At 37.4% G+C, this 25,786-nt stretch overlaps 4 protein-coding genes across 4 annotated transcripts; 2 read left to right on the top strand and 2 right to left on the bottom strand.

The window, feature by feature from the left end:
- Positions 1-569: 569 nt before the first annotated feature.
- On the top strand, positions 570-2,107 carry LOC121750710 (zeatin O-glucosyltransferase-like). The gene has a single exon (XM_042145302.1). The coding sequence runs from the start codon at positions 613-615 to the stop codon at positions 1,972-1,974; it is 1,362 nt and encodes a 453-aa protein (XP_042001236.1). The 5' UTR covers positions 570-612; the 3' UTR covers positions 1,975-2,107.
- Positions 2,108-3,396: 1,289 nt separating this feature from the next.
- LOC121752404 (transcription initiation factor IIB-2-like) lies at positions 3,397-6,499 on the bottom strand. The gene is made up of 7 exons (XM_042147465.1): positions 6,012-6,499; positions 5,476-5,500; positions 5,195-5,324; positions 4,980-5,110; positions 4,759-4,847; positions 4,031-4,107; positions 3,397-3,880 (listed from the first exon to the last, which is right to left on the bottom strand). The coding sequence occupies exons 1-7, from the start codon at positions 6,359-6,361 to the stop codon at positions 3,741-3,743; spliced, it is 942 nt and encodes a 313-aa protein (XP_042003399.1). The 5' UTR covers positions 6,362-6,499; the 3' UTR covers positions 3,397-3,740.
- Positions 6,500-9,548: 3,049 nt separating this feature from the next.
- Positions 9,549-10,079, bottom strand: LOC121752685. The gene has a single exon (XM_042147792.1). It carries the CDS (start codon positions 10,077-10,079, stop codon positions 9,549-9,551), a length of 531 nt encoding a protein of 176 aa, XP_042003726.1.
- A 4,890-nt stretch (positions 10,080-14,969) lies between these two features.
- Positions 14,970-16,153, top strand: LOC121751362 (protein MIZU-KUSSEI 1-like). Its single transcript, XM_042146091.1, has one exon. The coding sequence runs from the start codon at positions 15,064-15,066 to the stop codon at positions 15,904-15,906; it is 843 nt and encodes a 280-aa protein (XP_042002025.1). The 5' UTR covers positions 14,970-15,063; the 3' UTR covers positions 15,907-16,153.
- The last annotated feature ends 9,633 nt before the right edge of the window (positions 16,154-25,786 follow it).

Raw genomic sequence — 25,786 nt, 5'->3', positions numbered from 1 at the left:
AATATTACAGTACCTTATGTTATTTTCTTAGCGGACAATTAAATCATGTTAGAAATGAAGAGCCGTATTAATATTTCCTTTGTGTTATATTATTTGATATTTATACTTCCCCACATTTCACTAACACTACTTCTTTCTTACTTTACCAATTCCATATTAAAACATGTGTCATTCACAATGTATCTTATTTTTTTGGAAGAAGGAAGTATAAAAATGGGTATACGTTCAATTATCTTTTTTCACCCATTTTACGTTCCACCTGTCATCATATGTGCATGACCCAGCAGTTCACGGAAGAAACTTCTTTAAAGGAGAAAAATCAAATACTACTAGTAATCTTGATAACCAAGTATACTACTACTATTAAACATTTTTTGATGAAAGAATTTGGGTCCTCTCCGCCGCCTTAATAAGACAATCACCCATCACTATTCATCTACTTTCCTAGTTGTTTCAAGTTTCCACCTTCCACACTAACCTTCTAATAATCCCACTTTCACAATTACACACTGACCCTATATATACACTCATCCCATGCATGCTTACCTCTATCTCTCAAACATTCCTACACTACACACATTAATTCTTCCAAAAAAAAAACACCATCAATTCATGGGCCACCACCACCAAGCTCAGGTAGCCGTCGTGGCCGTGCCGTTGCCAGCTCAAGGCCACCTCAACCAGATGCTGCACCTCTCCTCACTCATCTCCTCCTACGGCCTCCCCGTCTACTACGCCGGCTCCGCCCTCCACAACCGCCAAGCCCGTGCCCGCACCAACGCCTCAAACGACGCCGTATCCAGAATCCACTTCCACGACTTCCCCACCCCGCCCTTCCTCTCCCCTCCCCCCAACCCCAACTCCCCAATCAAATTCCCCACGCAGCTCCTCCCAGCGCTGGAGGCCTCCCTCACCCTCCGCCCCCTCTTCGCCGCCCTCCTCCAGGAATTGGCGGGAAAATTCAAAAGAGTCGTCGTCGTCCACGACTCGTGGATGTCGTGCGTGGTTCAAGACGTTGCAGGAATCCACAACGCCGAATCTTACGAGCTCGTCTGCATCTCCGCCTTCTCCGCCATCTCCTTCATCTCCGGATATCTAGGGCTTCCTTTCCCCCTCCCCCATCCCAACGAATTGCCCCCTTTCGAAGACTGGATGTCAGACGAGGTAAACACCTTCGCTGCTCTCCAATCAGAAGCTTCCGATCTCAGATCTGGATGCATCTACAACACCTCCAAATTGATCGAAGCACCTTATCTCGAGGTTTTAGAGAGAGACGAGAGGAACAAGAGCAGGCCTATTTGGGGAGTAGGCCCGATTTTTCCTAAATCAATACCAATTTTAAAAAATCAGCACGGATGCTTAGACTGGCTCGATAAGCAGGAGGCGAAATCCGTGATCTACGTCTCGTTTGGCACGACTGTCTCGTTACCGGACTATCAGATCAAGGAGATCGCCGAGGGGCTAGCGCAGAGCGGGGTGAAGTTCCTTTGGGTGCTGAGAGATGCCGATAAAGGCGACGTGTTCGATGGCGAGGTGAGGAGGGCCGAGCTGCCGAGAGGGTTTGGGGAGGGGGAGGGGATGGTGGTGAGAGAATGGGCGCCGCAGCCGCAGATACTGGCGCATCCGGCGGTGGGGGGGTTCATGAGCCACTGCGGGTGGAATTCGTGCGTGGAGAGCGTGACGGCGGGGGTGGCGATCGCGGCGTGGCCGATGCACTCCGACCAGCCGAGCAACGCCGCGCTGGTTGCGGATGTTTTGAGGACGGGGATTGTGGTGAGGGAGTGGAAGGATAGGGTGGGAGTGGTGAAGGCGGCGGCGATTGAGAGCGTTGTGAGGAGATTGATGGCGTCGGAAGAAGGGGATCGGATTAAGGAGACGGCGGAGAAGCTGGGCGCCGCCGTGAGGGGGGCGACGGAGGCGGGTGGTGTTTCGAGGATTGAGTTGGATTCGTTCATTGCTCATGTCACTAGATAGGATGCGATGCATGCCCCATTACTTGTCTACGTAATTGTAATTGGGGCATTACTTGTCTACATAATTGTAATTGTAACAGTATTCTACTACAGAAGTATTTTTTTAATGAAAATATAAATTGTTACTACTACTATTTTTTATGTCGTTAATTTGTTGTGAATTCAAAATTCATTAAATCATTTGCATAAATATAGAACAACGTTGCATACGTGATAAGTCAATGTGGTGCCACGTTTTTACATATACTACAAGTAATCTCTTAACATGATATTGGCCAAATTATGGTTCCAACTCATCTACTAATCAAATCGGATCCAAACAAAGAATGAAAAGATACTAATTAAGTTGAATTATAGAAAGCATGTCCCTTGACTACATCTACATGTATTTCCATAGCCATATCGAATTTGAACTAATTTTGATTATATAGTAATTTCTAATTTGTAGTACTACTTCAAATAAATGGTTAATTTTGCCACCTCCTCATCGCTATTGGGTTATATTTATGTGCCACGTTGAGGGATCAATCCTCTTTTAAAAATATTTGTATATTTGTTTACGAAAACTATTTAGTAATTTATGTATTGCATGACTCTACAATAATATAATACTATTATTACTTTAATTGCTTCTTAATAAGTTCAAAGAAAGTCACTAATAGCAACTTAATTTTGTTAAATTTCATATAATATAATCACGATATAACATTGCAATAAAATATTCATCTATTTCCTAATTTTTATAGGGTTAAACCTTTTGTATATTAATTTTACTTGTTTGTAATTTTGAATATAATTGCTACTTTTGTTGGAGTATTTATTGTATTTTGAGGTTTAATTATATTCAACTCGATTCAGTTGCACTAAATTTTCCAAGTAGTATTCATTATAAGAGCATATCTAATGCACTCGGACATCCACTAGGACTTCCCAAAAACACTTCCTGTCACGTCACTAGGACTTCCCATCCCACTGTCACGTCACTAGGACTTCCCCTGCACAATCCGCCCTTCCCATCACCCTTCCCACTAGGACTTCCCGCAATAAAAAAATCACAAATTCATAAATAAAGCAATTTATGTTTACGGAAATAAAATTTCAACACGAATACGAACGGGAAAAATTAACTATTTCATAAAAAAAATTTAATACCGGACGTCCGACCCACGCCACAATGGCGGACGTCCGCCCGCCCGTCGCCCGAACGTCCGAGGACCTCCGACGTCCTTACGGGACGTCCCGGTCGCCCGTCGCGGATGTCCGGCCGGACGTCCGCCATTGGAGATGCTCTAAGAGTAGCTACAAAACTATAGCAGATGTTATAGTGTGAAAATTAAATTAAATTTTTTAAAATGAAGTCAAGAACTTTTTTAAAAATCATAAATGTGTTCAAGTACAAATTTGAAAACAAAGTAAAGATTAGTAAGGAATAGAAAGATAATACTACCAAATAGGAAAATGCAAGTTTTGCAAAATGGACTACTACTTGTACGAGTTTTCCATTTCTTCTAATCTACCATCATATTAGATCATTACTTATGATAATAAGGGATACGTAAATCAAATTTTGTAAAACGAGACTGTGCATTGATAATAGGGGGAAACAACAAGATTCAACAAAGGTCAACACAGCCAAGCAACCTCATAAATGGGAAGTTTGCGACTGTCACGGCAGGAAAAGAAGAGAAAAATCCGTATAGCCTGTTTCCCCTCTTGCACTTTTTCCTTGTTTTCTCGGATCAAAGCATTTTTCAAGAGGTCTGTCATTTACGATTTAGGGCTCGAAAGATTCTTGAGGTCCCTTTCCTTTGAATACCATTCAGGTATGATCTTGGTGGCGTGGGGATAGAGATCCTTGTACGCATTCTTGATCGTACCTTCTGCCACAGTAGTCGCAAGCGAGATATCTGCAAGCACACCATTTTGAAGTTTCAGTGAAAGAAATTGGTTATACAATCTTGATAGTGTGAAATCCAAATGCTTAGATCACCATAAGGGGGTTATGCAATTGTTGCCATTGAAATGCGAAAAATCACAGTACCACAGAACCTCTTTACCTCTTAGGGGTTTCTTGGATTCAGATAGCTGAGTTATCATAAAAATGATGGCTGCAGCAATAGATATTGGACTCCTCCTGCAATACAACAACGATAACATAGATCAGGCATGGGCTTAGGCATAGTCGCAAGTTGCAAATAGTTTTCGGTGGAACTACTGGCAGCTAGGAAGCACGTCAAGAGCAACATACTGCTGGCAGTACAAAACGTCTCAACCAGATACAATAACCAAGCACTTAATGTATAATAACTAAAATGTATTAGGCTATACATAACCTATTGCTCAACAACATGGATATCGACATAGCTAATGCAGTTCCTACTTTTCTCTCTTCCTCCTCCAAGCTCCAAAGGTTCACTTTCAAGAACGACGCTGCACGTGGTTCCAAGAAAACCTTCCACACCATTCAGTTTCTCTTTACATCGGAAGATTCAGCCTTGGGAGCAAAATGCCAGACCAACATCTTCTTTATGCATATCAGATGCCACAAAGACAGCCAAGGGTAGTCCTTATCTAAGTTCCCAATTTCTAAATCATTGAGCATTACTACAGCCAACGTCCTCACTTATTGTATGATCTATAGTCATGTATAACTTTCTTATGCACACAATTTTTTTTTGCAACAGGGCTTCAGATTCAAATAGAACTGTCATAAGATGACAAGGCCAGGCAATAGTAATGAAATAATATGAAAAATGGCTAGGAATAACCGAGAATATCGTAGTACCTAATATCAAAGTTCCCTGCCTTCTGCACAGTTTCCTGTACTGCTTTTACCTCCTCATTACTCATGCCAAGAATAGAACAAAAACGTCTCTGTACAGCAGAAAAGACGACCATCATATATTAAACTAATACATGACGTGTAAGTGAAAGGTAACAGGCTTAAAAATGACAGTATCCACATTAGCAACTTCTCATAACCTTCTTATTTCCCAGAACACTCACCAGATAATCCCCTGCATGAATCGTGCCCATCTCCATTGATGTGCCCATCTCAACCTTCAACTGTTTCACAATAAATTCTTTTGCCCGACCAATTTCTTTCTTTGTCGCTCCAGCAACAATTGAGCATATTTCTAGTTGACACTCAAGTGATTTAGAGGACTTCATACATGGGGCAAACTTAAGTGATAGATATCAACACGGTTTAAGTAGGGCACCTTTTACCGTGCGTGGCTTGCTTTCCTGCCTACAAGCAATATAAATACAGCCAGCCACTAGGGCCTCCAAGTTTCTACCCCTTGTACACTTCTGATCTTCCAACCTTTTATATATTTCACTTGCACGATCCTTAAATAGGGTATGAACAAGGGAAAAAGTTAAGCTTTTTGGCCTCGGGCTGGTTAGCAAAAATACACAAACGAATTTGAACATAATAAAATCATATGCCAAACTTTTCTTGCGTATTAACATATAAAAATCGATCAAGCAGTTAACATACCTTAATGGTTGTTACAAGACTTAACCTGAAAACAAGAAGAGTGCATAATGTCAGACAAAGCTTCTGCCTAACAACAGGTAGAGATACTGAACTCAACATCAAACGCACAGAAACCAAAAATCCAAAATGTACAAAACTCATGAATGTCATGGACTTTGTTGAATGATGCTCAATTCAGAAAACAAGAACCAGCACATCGATAACAATTTCCATCAATCAACTACTTAATCTTTTGATCCTTTCAACTGCAAGACTCGAACTTTCCAACTTTCAGCTCAATCAACACAACCTCTCCTACCAATAATTCAAAATCGACCTAAGATTCAGTCATTACAGCTGTGATTGTCAACCCCCGTCGATTAATCATACCAACACATTAGAATCAAAATAGCCCAATCGATAATTGTTCTCAATTTCACCCTAACATCTCATCAAAACCCTAAACAACTCAACCAGCAGCCACCTCAAAAACCCCCAATATCAAAACCACCCTAGAAAAATAAAATCAAACCAAAAGCAAAACACCAATCACGGACCTATCGGCCATGCTAGAAATCGTCTTAAACGCCAAGACCAGAGCCCGGTCCGGATCCCCTCCCCGATTCTGCAGGCGGGTGAGAGACATATCCACATTCGCCCCATTAGTGGCCCGCGAGATGACTGTGGAGAGCGCCGCGTCCCCTAGAAGCGGGTTGACGGGTCCTCCGACACGATTCGGATCGTGGTCGCCGGAATCATCGGCGAAAGTCCGCCACTCAGACGTCTCGTCGATGGAGCGGGCTTCCAGCACGAGGCCGCACTCCGAGCAGACGGTGTCTCCCGCAGCGTGATCGCACACCACCTCCGTGTTCTTCTTGCAGTCCGGACAATATGTGTCAGACATCATAGTGTATGTATCGAATTTTTCCCCAATTCCGATTAGGTCAACAATTGAAAATTGATCTGGCCTGGGTGGATATACGAAGGTTCCGATCACACTGTTTCTCTCTCTGAAACGCTCTGCTCGGAGACAATATGAGATAGAGAGAGATAGGGATACGAGAGGCGGTATATATAGACAGAGAAGGGGGGGAGTCGGTAATGGAGCGGTCGGTCTTGTCGGGTCGGGTTTACAACTTGCAAATTGGAGGATTCATGATTCAGACACGTGGCTTCTGCCAGATATTTGGCACCTCCATATTTCCATTTATTTTTGTCTTAAACGTAAAAAATTAGGGATTTTAGTTACTTACTAGTTAATTGTGTGATTATAATTAAAAAATTAGTATCAAATTTTATGTTTTATGAATTATGAGTGGTAACATCTATCAGAGATAGAGATCAGTTTCACATCTTCACTAGTACAGTAACTTATTGAGTAATTTATGGCCAAATAGGCATTAAATACACTAATTAAATGTACATTTAAGTCTTTATCAGCAAATTAAAATATATTAAAACGCATATCAATTTTCCTAAAATCGAATTTTGCCTAAATTGAATTCTATATAACAGAATCAAATATTTATATTACCTACAACATCATTGTTTGGATAACTCAGAATATAGTTAAAGGATTGTATTATGACGACAACCACTTTTAAAATGACAATGTATCACCAATGAGAACCCTTAGATTTAGGAGCAGATTCAATCTTAGCATGCCACGTGGCAGACTTGTTTGCCTATATATCGTAGATTGCTTGATTATCTTTGATTTCTTATCACATTTTGTTTGGAACTATATGCCGAGTTGTTTGTCGATGTATCACAGACTGCTTCTCAATGTATCGCAGATTGTTTGTCTAGGTTGTCATTTTAACTATGGTGTCGCGATAGTGTTTTGATTTTATATCTCATATTGCTTGGAACCATATACCGAATTGTTGGTCTATGTTAGAAAATACAATGCGGAAAATAAAAGACTATTGCAGAAAGTAAAAGACGAGGAGAACTTCAAAGACTACATTGTGAATTACTTGAATTCTATTCTCTCCATGGTTACACAACTATATATAGACTCTAATTCTAGCTAAACATAGAAAATATATTCTAATTATACTAATATCCTTTTTATTTGATTTTCCATAATCTTCATTGATTTCCTTCTTTATTCTTGCCATATCTTCATTCATTGCCTTCTTGTTCTCCAATTAATTAATTTCCTTATTCCAACATTTCCCCTCAAGTTGAGTGTCGACTTTTTCGGCACTTAACTTGCACGATCTTTAGTTTGATATATAGTTTATACTCGTATTTAAGAGTTCTTTAATTTCCATTGACAGTTTATGCTCGTATCATAGAGCTTCTTCAATTCATCATTGATTGTTTAGGCTCGTATCAAAGAGTTATTGAAAGTTTTAGACTCGTTTCAAGGAGCTCTTCATTCATCATTGAAAGTTTAGACTCGTTTCAAGGAGTTCTTCAATTTTCTGGTGATGGTTTTAACTCGTGTTAAGGAGCTCTTCAATTTTCTGTTGACAGTTTTAACTCGTGTCAAGGAGCTCTTCAATTTTTTGTTGGCAGTTTTAACTCGTGTCAAGGAGCTTGTCTAAACAGTTTTTACTCATATTTAGGAGCTATCTTAGATAGTTTTTGCTCGTATCTAGGAGCCATCTTAGATAGTTTTAACTCATATCAAGGAGTCATCTTAGATAGTTTTAGCTCGTATCTAGAAGCCATCTTAGACAGTTTTAACTCATATCAAGGAGCCATCAGACAGTTTTAACTCATATCAAGGAGCCATCAGACAGTTTTAGCTCGTATCTAGGAGCTAATTCTAACAGTTTTGACTCTTGTCGAGGAGCTAATTCTGACAGTTTTGACTCTTGTCAAGGAGCTAGTTCTGACAGTTTTGACTCATGTCGAGGAGCTAAATCAGACAGTTTTGACTCTTGTCGAGGAGCTAATCTAGACAGTTTTTGCTCTTGTCTAGGAGCCAAAACTTTGACTCAATTTAATTTGCAGTCCAAAGCTTAATTTTGGTTTTTTTTCGGATAACATGTCCTCCGGCAGCCAAGGTGATTGCCATCAATTGTGCATCCCCGTCACTGGATCTTCCACCTGCCATTTCTGGGTTTTTCTTCTTAACTCAATTGGGAGTCCCTCCTTCTCCGATCATTCTATTGGATTTCTTCTCGTCATTCTTCACGGCAACTCCCAAGCCTCTATGTCAATCATAGATAGCGCATCATGTCAATCATAGATAGCGCATCATGTCTTCTTTCTCGGTGGCCTCTTCTCGTCCGCTTTCTCGGTGGCCTTTGTAGCCTTGCTACTGGCTCCACTATCAACGGCTCTTCTCAGCCTTTCTTCTCGTCCATAATTAGGCTTTACATTCTCGCCAGTCATTGGACTTGCATTACCAGCGAGCATACCATCACATCCTCTTTTGGCAACAGGTTCTCGACGTCTTCCCGACGACATCCCATTCCTACCAGCTCTTCATAGCGGCTGTGTGGCGACGCTATCTCTCTCCCCCTCCGCCTTTGTCCTCGGAAATTCTCTCCTTGATTCGGAGATTGAATCGTTTGGCAAGTGGCTGATATCTCCCCCTCGGCCAAACGTTTCATCCATTTTAAAGTAATTTCTCTATCTTGGCTGCCCTAGGCAGTAGCTTCTTCTCTCTCGACGGGGCCAGCCATCTTCTGTCCATCTCCGGCACTACCTTTGCAGCAGTGATCGATTATCATATGGTTGTGTCTGGGATTCAGCTTTTTTCCAGCAGTATTCTCTCCACTAGTGGTTCTGCTTGGAAGACGAGTCATTCGGTTGATCAATATCTCACCCTCTTAGCCGGATAACTCGTCATCTTTTCCTTTGGTCTGATAGTCATTCTTCGGTTGTGGCCTTCTCTCCCCCTAGGCCGGATAATTTATCAACTTCTTTGTCTTCTTTTCCGGAGGCACTGCTGCAGGAAATGGAGACCTTCTCTCAGGCCATTCCGACAATATCAAATCGGTCTTCTTTGGCCTTCACGTCCATCATCGATTTGGAAAGGAGTTGTTCGGTCGCATTCTTCCTCTCCCCCTCGGCCGGACAAACCGTGAATTCAGATTTTATCTACTGATCTAGGGCTCGCTGCCACCTCCAAATCAGTGAGTAATCGCTGAACTCCATGGAGCCTTTGCTCCGTTCCTCCGTGATTGGCTTCTTGCGCCGATCAACGCTTCTCTATCAGCCATTGCGGCCTTACTACTGGCTCCACCTCCTTTGCCACAATGCTTCCTTTCTCTCCTCCTCTGCTGGTTGTGGTTCTCGGCCTTGCCGCGCACCGTGGCAGCCAATTCCCTCAACTGGGCCTCATCCATGAAGTTGAGGCGATCGTCCCACGTCGGAAACATGCCCTCCACATTATTCTTCCGCAGCTTCTCGAGCTCCTCCTCGGCTTGCCTCTGCCGCTGGTCGAAGAAATTCGACAGCAAGTACTCCCATACTCCGCCACTGGGGTCATTTTTCTTGGCCTTGTAGGCTTCGATGAGGCTGCGGACCTGGTCAGGATCCTCCTCCGGCCAGACTGAGGTGGAATTGGTGGTAGGGTCGTGGAAGATCATGCATGCGGGGACGTCGCAGAGCGTGGTGAGTTGGTGGAGTTTCTTGATTAGCCCTTTCTTTCGCTTCTTCATAGTAAGGATTCTTGATTTCTCCTCCTCAACATCTTCATCTTCAGTTTGCCGCGACCCATCTCTTAGAATTTGATCGATTGTGAGAGAGGAGATTTTTTTGGGGGGTTTTTTTGGGTTTTATATATATATAGACAGTGTCGATCCGTATGATCGAACCTGCTCTGATACCATGTTAGAAAATACAATGCGGAAAATAAAAGACTATTGCATAAAGTAAAAGACGAGGAGAACTTCAAAGACTACATTGTGAATTACTTGAATTCTATTCTCTCCATGGTTACACAACTATATATAGACTCTAATTCTAGCTAAACATGGAAAATATATTCTAATTATACTAATATCCTTTTTATTTGATTTTCCATAATCTTCATTGATTTCCTTCTTTATTCTTGTCATATCTTCATTCCTTGCCTTCTTGTTCTCCAATTAATTAATTTCCTTATTCCAACCGTCTATATATCACATATTGCTTGCATATATATTGCAGATTGCATATTACTTATTGTCATGTTATCACTTGAAGAATCACCCTAACACACCCATGTAGTAGTTAAAACTAAATCGATTTGGCAAAAAAACAGGTACATTAAATTCAAATTAAACTATTATCTCCTCCCGTCCATGACCCATCCTTAAATTGACAACCGCATCAATTTCGCCACCCTTGAAGAAGTAGCCCCACTATTGTCACCGCTTTGCTTGGGACCATGCTCTCCTACACGCGAGGATGGCATTTTACTAGATCTACACTTTGTTATCTGAACAAATTGTGTTCGACAAAATTTGTGTTGTACTCCCTTTCCCCTATTTAACACATTAATTGTAGTTTATCTCAACTAAAACATTATATTTTCATATTTGAAATAAAATTTATTTATTCTCTCTCCTCATTACAATATCAATTTTACTATTTTCTCTTTACTTTATTTCAATAAACAATACCACCTAAAAATTTGAGTTATTCAAGAAAGTAGTCATCTTGAATATGTTAGAGAGAATATAACCTAAAAATAGAAAGGTAAATGGAGATGGAAGATAGATACAGCAATTGCCAAAGTGTTATTCATGATGCAGCGAACCATGCATGCGACATAGTGGGGAAGTGGAGGGTCCGATGTGACGATGAGTTCACATTTATTTATTTATTATTATTTTTTTTGCTTTTCATGGCGAAAATGAGTTGGACTTGTCATGTCATCTCCATGTTAACTCAAATGGCTAGAGGAACAGAGCGGATCACCTACTCCACAATTCCAACTCCACTCCTACTTCACACTCATAACAAAATAAAATGGACCTACCATCACTTATTAAAATTGCTAATGTTTATAATATTATTTTATTTTATTGTGAGTGTGAAGTAGGAATTGTGGAGTAGGTGATCCGCTCCGCTAAAGGACTGTCCAGATTTAATCTGGAAATTAGTTGGGGCAGAATAGTTGATTGTGTTAAATTGGGTGCATGGGCTATCTTACTTATTCTTAACTTTGAAGCTCGTTAAAAAAAATTTAACACTTTTCAAATTTATTAAATTGGTGTGTGATGTGAGCTTAAACTATCGGTGCATACTGCATATTGCGTTTAATTGCCTATATAAAAATGAAGCCCAATTTATTACCAGTATTTGGGCTTTGTTTAGTCTTTAATTATAAAATTGAATTAAGACGATTATTATGTAAGACCTCATAACTAGAATTTCGGCCCAGTACTGAAAAAACTGCTTTTCCTTTGTACGCTTATTTAATTTCCGGATATTTATTTTTGCCAACTTGATATTTCTTACTGCTTATGTCACTTATTGATAAATAATTCTTTTTAAGATAGTTTATATTCAGAACTAAATTTAATTTAAATTTGTCATACACTAATAGCAATTAAGTTGGAAATCATGAAAGTTTAGATCTAATTCTTATCATCAATTACTGTGTTTGTTTTGACTTTTATAACTTAATTAATTAATAATGTATATATCATCTCAAAGAATATACATTGGTTGCTAAATCAAATTAAACTGAAACATGTATTTTTATCAATCATGGTCATCTATAAATTAAGATTGTAAGAAAATCAAGTGTAATTTAATCTCACTGTGGATGGAAATGAATGATACAGTAAACACGTTTTATAGAAATTATTATATACAGTCATAAAATCATGTTGGCCTTCATCTGATTTAACTTTTGCCCTATTGTTTTGGCTGCATGTTAATTGGTTTTCATTAAAATATTGCATACTCAGTTAAGATTTTCAAGCCCCAATCAACATTGACATGCATCCTTTTCAATTATATATATTTATATAATTGTACGAAGATATGACTGAACAATCTGTCACTTTTATTTACCATACATTAAACAAATGAATTTTTTCAAGATATTTACAAAAGATTAATGTTGTTTTATGGTTATTTAAGGGCACACGTGGATACAATTACGTCTTATGCATAATGGTCATCAAAACTGGCTACCAATAGCCCAAATTAGGATAATGTTTGGAACCGGCCCAAATATAATTTCATATAGTAATACATGTCAATGAAATGAACCTAATCAATTGGAAGAAAATTAATTATTAATGCACAAGATTGATTATTGAATTTTACTTGACCTTTTTTAAGCATGCTCGAAGTCGGGTATATTTTATCTTTAGCAATTTTGAAAACAATACGATAATATTCATATTCGATGCAATTTTGGAAATAATATAATTACAAAAGCTTCTTTTTATTTTTAAAATTAACATCACAAATTTTTTAGCAAACACTAAACGTTTTATTGCTGGAAAAATAGAAATAGCGTGGTTTCAAAATTAAAAATATTATACTTATTAATTTTATTTTTAATCAATCACGTTAGTCTCGTAGCAGTGTTAATAAATGATATTTTCTTCTTGATGTAAGAGAGTCAAGTACTTGTTTTCATTTATGAGAGCGCGCGACATTAAATTTAATTTTCTAGAGTTAAATGATGATAAATAAAAGTTAGAAAACTTCTTTGTATTTCTATCACTCTATGTACAAACATATAATGATGAAAGTGCTCTTGTTTGTTTTTGCAGGGACGAAATATTATTGAATACCAGATTACCTGTAAATATGGTAACATGTCTACGGAGTAGTACCAGTACAAAATTAAGATTATGCATTAAATATTAATAATCAAATTAAGATTAGTCGCTCTAATATAATATTCTATCCTTCCTATAAAAAATAAAGTAATTAGAAATGACACGAGTTTGAATGATATGATTCGTTGTCGCTTGTTTAAAGAACGACTAAGAATCTAAGAAAGAACAGGGCAGATGGACCTGTAACTGTGGACTAATGACGCCACAACGGGAATGAAGGAACCATTGATAAATGATAAGTCATGATATGAAGTGAATATTGAATCCACAAGTGATTGTAAAAAGTCGTTTGATAGGTCGGATAGAAGAATTCATTGAATTGAATAATTCGAGAGAACTCAAGAGAGATAAAACCCATAATTCAGAAAACAGTTCACCTTTTTAGTCCAATAATGAGAGGTCTTTATACAGATGAATAAATCATAAACATAGGAAAAAATAAACTAAGAAGAAACCATAATTGATAGAAGGAAAGAATATTATAGCCATATTACTTATTCTAATTCTAATAAAATAAAAAAGTAAATAAATATCAAAATAACTTAAACTTTAGAAAACTCTAATTCATAGAAGAAAATCAACTAGAATATAAAAGCCATTTTACTTATTCTAATTCTAAGAAAATAAAAAAAGTAAATAAATATCAAAATAACTTAAACTTTAGAAAACTCTAATTCATAGAAGAAAATCAACTAGAATATAAAAGCCATATTACTTATTCTAATTCTAATAAAATAAAAAAGTAAATAAATATCAAAATAACTTAAACTTTAGAAAACTCTAATTCATAGAAGAAAATCAACTAAGCTAATTAATTTTGACCATGTATGCATTAAAAAAACTTCTAGCAAAAATAAAAGTGGACTAATTTTGAGGTACAAGTCAAAATAACAAAAATAAATTATTTTTTAAGGAAGGAGAGAGTATATTTGTAGGCATGTGATATGTTATTTATTTAAAATATGAAAATATATGAAAATGCCATATATGGCTTTATGACCATTTAGTCCAAAGAAATATGGAAAATATTACTTCATCTGTCCCTTAAAATTTGTCACTTATTTTCATTTCTATCCATCTCTAAAAATTTGTTACCTTTCACTTTTACCACTTTTGGTCATAGACCATACATTCCACTAACTCATTTACACTAACATTTTATTATAAAACTAATATATAAAAGTAGGATATATATGCTATCAACTTTTTCAACTCACTTTCTATTATATTTCTTAAAACCCGTGTCGGGTCAAATTGTGACAAATTATGAGGGATGGAGGGAGTAAATGAACAAAATGCAAAATGTGAGATTTTCATAAATTAGTTGACTCTTTTTATAGTATCGATGAACAACTAAACCAACTAAGGTAGACTCCTTTGTTCTTTGGAGTGCCCCATTCGGCAAAATGATTGACTTATCATTTCACTCATAATGTTTTATGTTGATTGATCAATCTAGTACTATTATATTTTCACCTCTTATTTTAGTTGACTCAATTTGCGAGGCTGCATGGTTTGCTGCTCTTGTGTCCTTGATAGCGCCATGTTTGGCCTTATCTAATCATATGTCACAAATAAGCCCTCCTATTTAAATATTAGTACTATGACATGATAACTCACATCAAAATGATCCACCACATTTTCCCTCTATATATGCCCAAAACAAACACAATTATCACCCTAGCTTGTCTCCCACTCCTCTCTCTCTCTCTCTCTCTCTCTATATATATATATATATATCTCCCAAACACATATACTTTGATAGTTGGATCATTTCAAAAATCCATACTTACATTAGACTATATAAGATAGTTTAACAATTCAGTTAATTTCAGAAACAAGAAACATTGCCGCCATGAGATATTTGGAAATTCCGGTGAATATTTCCCGAGCAAGCAGCTGCGAGAGCACTCAAAGCACCACCAACATCATCCCCTCCTCCTTCGCCCGCTCCACCTCCTACGTCGACATCTCCGACCTCGACTACGCGGAGGAGCTCTACCACCGCACCGTCGTCCACGGCGGCGACACTCCCTCCTCCGCCGCCGCCTTCCGCCGCCTCGACAGAATCCGCGGCGGCCGCAGCACCGTCGCCTCCTTCCTCCGGTCCCTCCTCTCCCTCATCACATTCCCCTCCCTCCTCCCCTCCTGCCGCCTCTCCAACACCCCCTCCCTCGGCCGGAAGGTCACCGGAACCCTATTCGGGCGCCGCCGCGGCAATGTCAGCTTCGCAGTCCAGTACGATCCGAGATCCGTCCCCGTCTTCCTCGTCGAATTCGCCGTCTCCACCGCCACGCTGGTGAAGGAGATGTCGGCGGGGATGCTGAGGATCGCGCTGGAGTGCGAGAAGCCGCCCCCGGCAGAATCGAGGCCGCGGAGGTCGGCGTCGCGGCTGTTCGGGGAGCCGGTGTGGAAGATGAACTGCAACGGGAGGCAGTGCGGGCACGCGCAGGTGCGCGAATGCAATGAGTCGGACTGGCACGTGCTGAGCACGGTGCAGAGGGTGTCGGTGGGGGCAGGGGTGATCCCGGTGGTGGAGGAGGCGGGGAAAGGGAAAGCGGCGGAGAAGGGCGAGCTGGTTTATATGCGGGGCCGGTTCGAGCGGGTCGTGGGGAACCGGGACTCGGAGGCGTTTTATATGCTTAACCCGGATGGGAATAGCGGACCGGAGCTCGGGATTTTCTTGCTTAGGATTTGATGTAAAAAAGAATTACTTAAGCTAAATGAGATTTTAATTATATTTAGTGTTTTTTATATGTGTTTTTCTTGGATGGGATGAGGGAGTAGGAAATGCAGTTGGGTTGTGTGTGGTGTAGGTAACTTTTTTCGCCCGTTCTGCCGACTTGGCCATCCACAGACAGAGTTGGCAGTTTTGTTCTTCAGTCTTCGTAGTGTGTTATGGCCTTTGTACTTTGTTACTTCAATAAATGTTCACTTTGCTAAAATTATTTGGTAGTATTGGTTTTAAAAAGTCACTAACTTTTGGGTGAATTCTGTTATTTTCTACAAACTTTGAATATGAAATTAAAATTACAAATTTTGGAAAATGTGCAATTTTTCCAAATACACCACAATAGAAAATTTTCGACAGATTTTTGATCTTATGTACCTAAAAAATTACACGGTTCAATGCATTAAGTTATTAGTATACACACACCACATGAGAATCAACAAATATGATTTGTAGTATTTGGAAGCTCTATGGTCAATACAACACAAAGTCCCAGGATATTTTTTAATACAATTAAATGCATTAATTTGTATTTCTAAATACGTGCTTCAAAAAACGTCATTATTAACAACTAATATTAGAGAACGCAAATAGAAGCGTCTTAAAAAAGCAAAATATTAAGCTGAGTTGAGTGTATTTCTTTTTGGGACATCCTAACTAACTTTAATTATTTCTTCATTTAACCAAAAATAAAATATCCACTCAATCTTACTTTATTCAGTTACATATTTTACTCTCTCTTATCTCTCTTATTTTATTCATCTCTTCTTTGATCTTTTAATATACGTGGCCTAAAATTTTGCGGAAGGGGGAGTATGATTTTTCACTTTGTAACAATATCACAAAAAGGAATCGGCCAATAATAGTATACCATGTGTGAATAAACAATCAAACAGTAAGAAGTGATATCTCAGTTTTCTTCCAAAAAAATTTCAATTAATCACCACTTTTAATTGTTGCACGACTAAAAGTTAAAATTTGTACAGTTATGTACGTTATCCTCGATTCTTGGACCACTGACTGACTGAGTATCTAACTAATTTAACCTGTTTTTGTAAATAACCTGTTTTTGTAAAGTTAAAACTAGCTAATGTTATCTAATTCTTGTTTGATGCTTACGCCATCCGCAACACTGTCTATTATTCGTCTCTTAATCGTCTCATCTCTTCACTATTCATGGGCCTCACTGTACTTTTCACCTCATCTCTTAACTAAGAGACAACACATGCATCCCTCCATCTCTTAATCGTCTCTTAACCATCTCATTTCTTAACTATTCATTCAATTTCATTTTTTTAATTTCCAACAAATTCAATTAATAAAAACACACTTCATTAAATAAAATTAAATTATAATTTAAAATCCTAAAAAAACATAATTAAAAAAACACATAATTAAAATCTAAAAAAATAAATAAATAAGACATAATTTAAAATACTAGAAATTAAAATTTACACACTTAAAAACTACTCTGTCGGCGAATCATCCCCAGAAGGCGGTGGCGGTGCACTAAAGCCACCTGTAGGCGGAATACCAATTTGTCTTGCCATATACTCAATTCCGGCAAGATGAGCTTGATATTGGGGAGGTGTCATGCGGAAAGTGTCAGCCATCGTGGCGGTCAAATACATGGACAATATGGTGTTCGAGATCGAGACCGAGCCCGTCTGGCTTGATTCGCCTCGGCCCCTCCTCCCTCTAGCCGCCTTCGTCGCCTTGGTCCCTTGCGGCCGACGTCGCCCACTGGAGGAGCCCCCTGCATCGGTGGTCGTGCCCTCAACCTCTTGTGAGGCGTTGCCTGACCCGCCCTCACTAGACGAGTATTGGCCACCCGCCGTGTGCTTCGTGCGTTTCGAGCTCGAGCCCGTGCTGGACTAGACACCGTCAGCCCACCTTTCAACGTCTTTGATCGCCTCCCAAACATCGACATGTTTGAATTCTTTGTTGTTGTCGTAAAAAAAGACTCGCATAGCCGCTCTCATAATGTCGGCTCCACTGGCTCCGCTTTGGTAATTCGCCGCTTCATTCTTGTAGATTCCGCAAAATTTTTTGACATCTCTATCGACTCGGTCAAAATGACTGCGGAACATCTTCATGGTGCGGCGGCGGGACCCCTTTGGCTTGTTCTCGTTGTAGGCGTCGGTGACCTTTTTCCAAAAACACTTGCGGGTTTGTTGATTCCCGACGATGGGATCGTACGAGACGCTGACCCAAGCGTTGAACAGAGTCATCGTGTCGTTCCTGCTGTATGGATGACGGCCTACATCCTCCTCCTCCTCGGCCGCCTCCTCCTCTTCCTCCACGGCGTCGAATGCGCGACCCCCGGAGTTTCCACCGCCTCGTCCTCCTTCCGGATTGGGTTCATCCGAAAAATCCTCCCTAATTTGGGATAATCCCTGCGATTGCCCATACCTCGGGGTGGAGGGACGAGAGTATGCATCCACATCAAAATAGGGTGGTTGGTACGCCGCCGGCGTCGCCGAGCCTTGGGTGCCCGGCGTCGACGAACCGGAACCAGAAGCACCCAAGACACTGTACATGCCCCCCAGTCGCCAAACGTGTTCAAGTCATAGCCGCGGAGCCGCCAGAGTTTCCATCGCCGGACATTTTGAGATGAAAATTGGAGATGTGAGATGAAAATTGGAGAGAAAAGAGAGATGAATTGTGAAGAATAGATGTGTGTTTGTGTGTATAATGAGAATGAAAGAGGAGTATTTATAGAATAAAAAAATAAAAATTAAAATATTACCATTGAACGGTAATGTTACCGTTTTTTTAATTTTTTTTAAAAATATTTTTTATTAAAATCGAATTTTTAAAAAAATTTGTTTATTGTGTCAGGATGACGACGCCCACTCGCGGCGAGTGGGCGTCACGCCTAGCGCCAGCGCTTGCCACGTGGCGCTGGCGCGTGACGAGACGTCTCGCCAACCCACCCTCTGGGTCGAGACGCCCGCCGAGGCGAGACCGAGATGGATGGCTGCATCGCTGTCTCGATACCGTCTCGTCTCTCCGAGATGAGATAGAGACAGCATCGAGACGCGATGCGGATGCTCTTACTTACCTTTTCATTTGTTCTTAGCAATAATATATTCGAGTGATTTGTGAAAATAATATTTATGATATGTGGTCGAAGTGCCACAAAACTGCTGCGCGTACAGTTTTTCAGTTTCACCGTGAAATTAATAAATCATTTACTACTATAATCTACTGGTAAAATATTAGGTGTCAACCAAAGAGTGAATAATCACTTTTAAAATCTGTTGAAACAAAAGTATACGTATACGTTGCCGTGATACGTTATAATAATATAGGGATGTATTCATGTCAGAATGCTAAGTATTATCATAACGTTAAACCATGTATATTATATGTGTATAAAATGCACATGATTTGACGTTTTGACAAAGATACTGTTTTGACCGTAATACACACCCTTAATAATATATATGCAAATATGCGAAGAAAAAATAATTTCATTAACTAAGTTTGACGATTGGCAAATATTTACTATAGAGCATCCCCAACGGTGCTCTTGGGGAAGGACGCCGTCCTTGCCTACGGCGCGCCCTGCTGTCCGCTGCTACGCTCTTGCCGTTGGCACGGACGTGCCGACGTGACATGCTCTGATTGGCCGTTGGTTTATCATTTTATTATTATTTTTTTTAAAAATTCAAAAAAATCTGAAAAATTCAGATTTAATAAAAAAAATTTTTTCCACTTCCTAATAAAATATATCGTTTTTTTCCACACTTTTAATTTATTTTTTCATTATTTTTACCTAAAGTTCATACTTTCATCTATAAATACTATCATTTCAAACACCAAAAAATGACACTATACCAAACAACTCTCTCAATCTCAATTTTTAGGATTTTAATTATGTAATTTTTAATTTTTAGGATTTTAATTATGTAATTTTGAATTTTTTAGTAATTTGTAATGGTATCGGGTATTTTTAATGCATTTTAATATCGTGGAAATATTTTTAGTAATTGAAGTATTTAAATTGAATAATGGAATGGTGAGACCATTGAGCATGCTCTTGCGGAAGAGTATGAATGCGAGTGTTGTGTTCTTGCGGATGAGCAAGGAGTAAAAAATTAATAAATGTGGGTCTGTGCCCACATCCATGCTCTTTGGCAAGAGCATGGATGGGGATGCTCTTAGAAATGTAAGAAGTTAGGATACGAAAATGCAAAATCAGAGTTTGGATCTTTATTTTTGTTAAATATATATATTCCAAATTCAGTACTACACGTTAGAAGTTGTATTTTTCAAGTTTAATCAATTTTATTGTATAAACTGAAGTTGAAACTTTGTTAACAACGCTCTAGCTATGACAACAAAACGTAAAGTATAGGCAAACCTATTGGTTTGCTTTGGATCTCACCTCACCACTCTTTTATGATTTGAGATTATTTGGTTATAACTTATAACAGAAAAGGGCTTCCAAACAAAACGTTTACTGCATGTTATTTATAGATTATTGCAAGTCAATCTAATGTACTCAGTGTATACTAAATAGTACTCTCCTATCACACAATAAAAGACATATTTATATTAATGTGACAAACTAAAAAGAAAAGTGTAGCATCTATTATAAGACGGAAGGAGTATAAAAATAAGATTTGTGTATTTGATCAAAAGACAACTAAACCCCAACAAACTTGTGAATCACTTCAATTCATTTTCCTTTTTTTTTTCTCTTACCATAAAATTAGATGCACTTTTGTACACAAAGATGTACTACTTCATCCGTGCCACTTAAGGTGTCCATCTTTCCTTTTTAATTTGTTATACTCAAGATGTCAACTTTCCATATTTGGAAACAAATATCTCTCTTCTCTCTCCCCATTAAAATATTCAATCACGTTTTTATCTCTACTTTATCATACTCAACTACTCCTCCTAAAATCTTATGTCATTCAAGAATGTGGACATCTTGAATGTGATGGAGGTGCTAATACTTAAACGTATTCATAATTTCATCAATATTTAGTTGCATGATAGACCTAGCTAGCTAGGAATCAATTCTGACATAATACTCTCCTTAATTTGTAGTTTAAGCATTCAAGTCTTGCAAAAAGTACGCATCTCAACATACTAATTCACCCCATGTTAATTTTATAATTTAGAAATAGTAATAATTTAAGCACAATTAACATGATTATTCTCATATTTCCGACCACAATATTCTGCTATTCTCAGCGCTTATTTATGTATGCAAAGGCGACAGATATTATCTCCAAACGATTCAATTCGCCCACTCCAAGATATTTACAAATATCTGCAGATCTGTTGGAAGATATTTCTCAAAATATCTTGGGACAAACTACATAATAATATCTCTCTGATCAAGTCATTGTGATATTTATTTATAGTTTAATAATCAACCTGCAACTTAATTATATTTTATTATCGTATAGTTGTTTATTTAGTTACGCGCAAGGCTGTAAAGCACCAATTAAACTGTTTCCGGTGTCTCCGCTGTGTTAATTGACTTAGTCTAACATAAATACTCCTAATTAGAAACCAATCAAGTTTGTTATTCTTGATTGATGTCAAAATTTAGTTTTAAGTCTTAATATTTGTCTTGATTAATTGTTATGAGACACTATTTTTTGTGCCCAAATTAATCTTTTTTCGACGATTATGCTATTTAAATAAAATAAATAATATTTTCTCGATGATTATGTAACTATGTTTATAGCTAGTGTTAGTTTTGTTCACGGAATAGAGTTATTTTTTGCTGGAACCGGAGTCTGGAGCTTTTAAACATGTGCAATTTATAAAATGCAAAATAAAGCGTTGGATGACCGTGATAATATATGGCTTGGTTATAGCTAGCTCAAGAAATTATCACTGTAGTATTTGTTGGCAAAAAGAAAATAAATATACTAATATCACAAATCGGTGTAGAGAGAGTACTAAAATAACTATATTATTTAAGTATAGAGAGAGAATTGAACTCACTTTATAAGCCTAATGTGTCACTCCATCTATCACTAATTGATTTTAGGATTGAATCTTATGATATTAAAGCAACTCGCCGACTAGACAATGATTGACCTAGCAATATATACGGACTTATAAATTTAGGCAAATTTGATAGGGGATTGGTCTAACTCGATCAGGAAAAAGTCCAACCCCTCCAAGATTCACCTTGAAGGATATGAGTGAGATTGTTGGCAAAAAAAATGAAAAATAATAATATTACGTATCGATATGAAGAAATAATTGGAACCACTATGGGAGAATTAAAACCACCATATAAGTCTAGATTGCTCCTTCCATCACCATTAGGATTCTGATGGAATCTTATGGATTTAATGATTCGAGTTTGATCAAATATTTGAAATTGATTTGAACTCGGTCAATACATTATCAAAAGCCACACAAAAATTATCCAGTTATGATTTAATTGGGTCAATAGTTTTTAATTATCCAGTATTGCAAAAGATCAAAAGCTTAATCCAAAAAGATAGGACACCATTAGCAAAATTAAACATAGATCTACAACTCCCAAGTAAGATGCTTTCAAATTAAAATGAAGTAAAATTAAATAATGCATAAACGTGTCAAATGTATATGGTCGGGTAGTATAATTTTTAATGTGGATAATAATTAATATGTGTGGAGGATAATTGTTCAAGTGATCTTTATTATTTATATATTATTTGAGTCAGCTAATATTTTATTACTATTAACCACCAATATTGCAAACTAATGTTTAGCAAGTTGGTTGAGTTTTGATACCAACTTTTAGGTGTAGGTAATCTTCTTGTTAGTACTATTATAAATTGGTAGACATTGTGATTTCAAGATTTTATTCTCAAAATTAGTGGCAATACTATCTGATAAAGATTTTGTGCCTTTTTGTGTTTGTTGCATGAATCAAGTTTAAAGTAAATTACTTATCTTGATCGATCTGATCAACTTTATCAACTAAAAACCAATTCGTTGAAAGCATGCAACTTGCAACTTTGCAAGCATTGGCCTTTTAATTATCACTGTGCTCAATGAATTCATGAACCTAAGTCAGGATCCCATAGGAAAGTGAAATTTTGATTTTTTTTTAATTCATTACATTTTAAATTAATCATATTTCATAAAAAAATCATCAAATACTCACAATTCGTTATTCATAGTTTAAAATATATTCTACTATAAGCTTAACCCTCGTCTACTCCACAATAATATTATCACTCATTCACTCTAAATATTAGTAATGTGAATTTAAACATCTGCACCATTTGGTTAATTTTCAACAGAATTAAAGCAAAGGAAAAGATCACGTAACATGTAGTAGTATCTTCTTAATTGTAATGAAATTATAAATTTTTTTACCAAAAGAACGTTGAAAATCATTAGACAAAATAGATGGTCTACAACGCTCTGGCACGTGGTATTTGTAGTACTGAGTTCTACCAAACTAGGAGTATATAACATTAACAAATTACTATGATTTTGAACATGATCGATACAAAGCCATTAAATATAAACAATTTCAAATTGCCAATACTTATATAATAAATAAATTTATTTAATCTGTATACCTACACACTTCATATTGAATCATGAATTACGCTGCCAGATATGATTGTATTATTTTTATTTGTTCAGGCACTCCAATGTATTGTTGTCCCATGCATATATTACTATTGCATCATATCTCACTTTCATTATTCAATAAAATTACAGTAATTACATGAAATTAAATATTAATTTATATATAATAAACATTAAAAAATGATAAGATTACAAGTAATATTATAAAAATAAAATCGTTATAATAAAATCCTACAACATTAATTTTAAATATAAAATGAAAAAAAGAAATAATTAAAAAATAAAACTGGAAAAAGAGAACAAAAATAGTACTCAGAAAAGAAATGAAATAGGCAAACAAAATAGGATAAGCAAAAGATAACACTAAAACAAGAAAGAAAGAAAAAAAAAATAGTAAATACTACAATAATACAAGCTAAAGAAACGAAAAAGGGGAAATAATATTAAGCTACAGTGAGATTGGAATTATAAATACTTAATTAGAAGAGATGATATTGCCATCCTAACAAAAAAGTGTTACCTTGTGTCTCAGGTGCTACTACAAAAATATGGTAGTAGTATATCTTTATTTGCTAACTTATATAGGAGAGGCACTCCAAAAAACTCACAGAGTTACTAACGAAAATTAGTACTACTAGATTTTGTTTGTCGCTATTGGATTTGCGGTGGAATCTCACTGGTAATTTTACCAACCGAATTAGTAGCCAATCTATAATGAATTTTGGCACCTTGATATATAGCAACGATTTGATATTCACCGGCAAGTAGCAACGAACAAATTTTGCTACTAATAAAGTTTCAATGGAATGATAGTCAGTGTAAGTAGCAACAAAAAAAATATTATTGGTAACAAATTACCGACAGAATTACATAAAATTGATAGTCACTGGTAAATAGCAGCGGGCAAATGATGCCGATAATTAATTATTATCAACGGAAAATAGTATGCAGATAATCATCAACATACAGATGAATAAAACTAATAGTGTAGTTTTGTACATATATTATCTTAATTCATATAGTGACCAATATATCTTGTAACAGAATGACTAATGAGAAAAGAAAGTCGTCGGTATAAAGAAAGTTTAGGCAAGAATGTATCTCGTTAATTTATATTTATAATGATCTTATACTAATATTTGTGTAAATTGGAAAAACTTGAGATTTTTTTATGTATATACTATATAGTAGTGTAAAATTATTTTGCAAGTTGCATAGCTCCTACTCCAACGTATCTAACAAAAATGTAAATTAAAACAACTTTATTTACAAAATTCTAAATTATAGTTCTAATTTAATTTCAGGACTATCCTTAAAATTACAAGATCATAATATGGACCACTTGAAACGGGCCATTTTATCTTTAGGGCGATTTATTCACACCTACGAAACAAGCCCAATTGTAATCAGGTCTGGTTGTTTGGACCCTTTTATATACTATTAAAAGCTTAATTTTGTTTAATTAGGTCATTATCTATAGTAATTCTAACTTCATTTCACAGAATAAGGTCATGTGGTACATGAGTTGATGGGGTACGTACTAAACAAGCCCAATAGCAGTGACGGCCCATCAGCCCAAAGTCCAAGGAAGAGTATCAGTTCGGCATTACCAAAGAGTTCGGCCCCAGCCGCATTACCAAAGAGTTCGGCCCCAGCCTACAGCCCGGTAAAAGCCGACCAATCAAGCTCTACTCTCAGATCGGCAAAAGCTGCTCGGCAATAGTTCAGAAGTTCGGTCTCAGTATTCGACCGAACTGGGAGATAGTGGACTCATGCAGAACCTCCACGACCTCCACTACACGATCTATTTAGTGGTGTCAACTCATGCAGGGTCTCATGCAGGATAGCGGACCAAACAAAGAGATAGTGGACCCATGCAGGATCTCATGACCTCCACGACATCCACTACCTAGTTAGTGGTGATGCAAGACACGACCTAGTTAGTGGTGATGCAAGCCACGATCTTAGTTCAATGTATAAATAGAACTTAGATCAGATAGAGGAGGGGCTCTAGACATCAAATATCATATAGCAAGTCTGTATTTGTAAGCTGTAAACCAGATCAAGCAATACAATCTTGCCCTCCTTTCTTCCCGTGGACGTAGATTTACCTCAGTAAATCGAACCACGTAATTCCTTGTGTCGTGATCTATATTTTTCACCCGCATTTGTTACCATCAAAAATTCGCCAAACCATCACTGGCGCCGTCTGTGGGAAACAGAGAACCAAATTTGTGATAAAGCGAATTTTTGACCCTTTTTCCACCCCAAAAAA

This window comes from Salvia splendens, chromosome 10 (assembly GCF_004379255.2).
Source record: "Salvia splendens isolate huo1 chromosome 10, SspV2, whole genome shotgun sequence".
In the NCBI taxonomy this organism is placed as follows: domain Eukaryota; kingdom Viridiplantae; phylum Streptophyta; class Magnoliopsida; order Lamiales; family Lamiaceae; genus Salvia; species Salvia splendens.
Note: the sequence above shows the minus strand (reverse complement) of the source record. Positions and strands in the feature narration are given on the sequence as shown.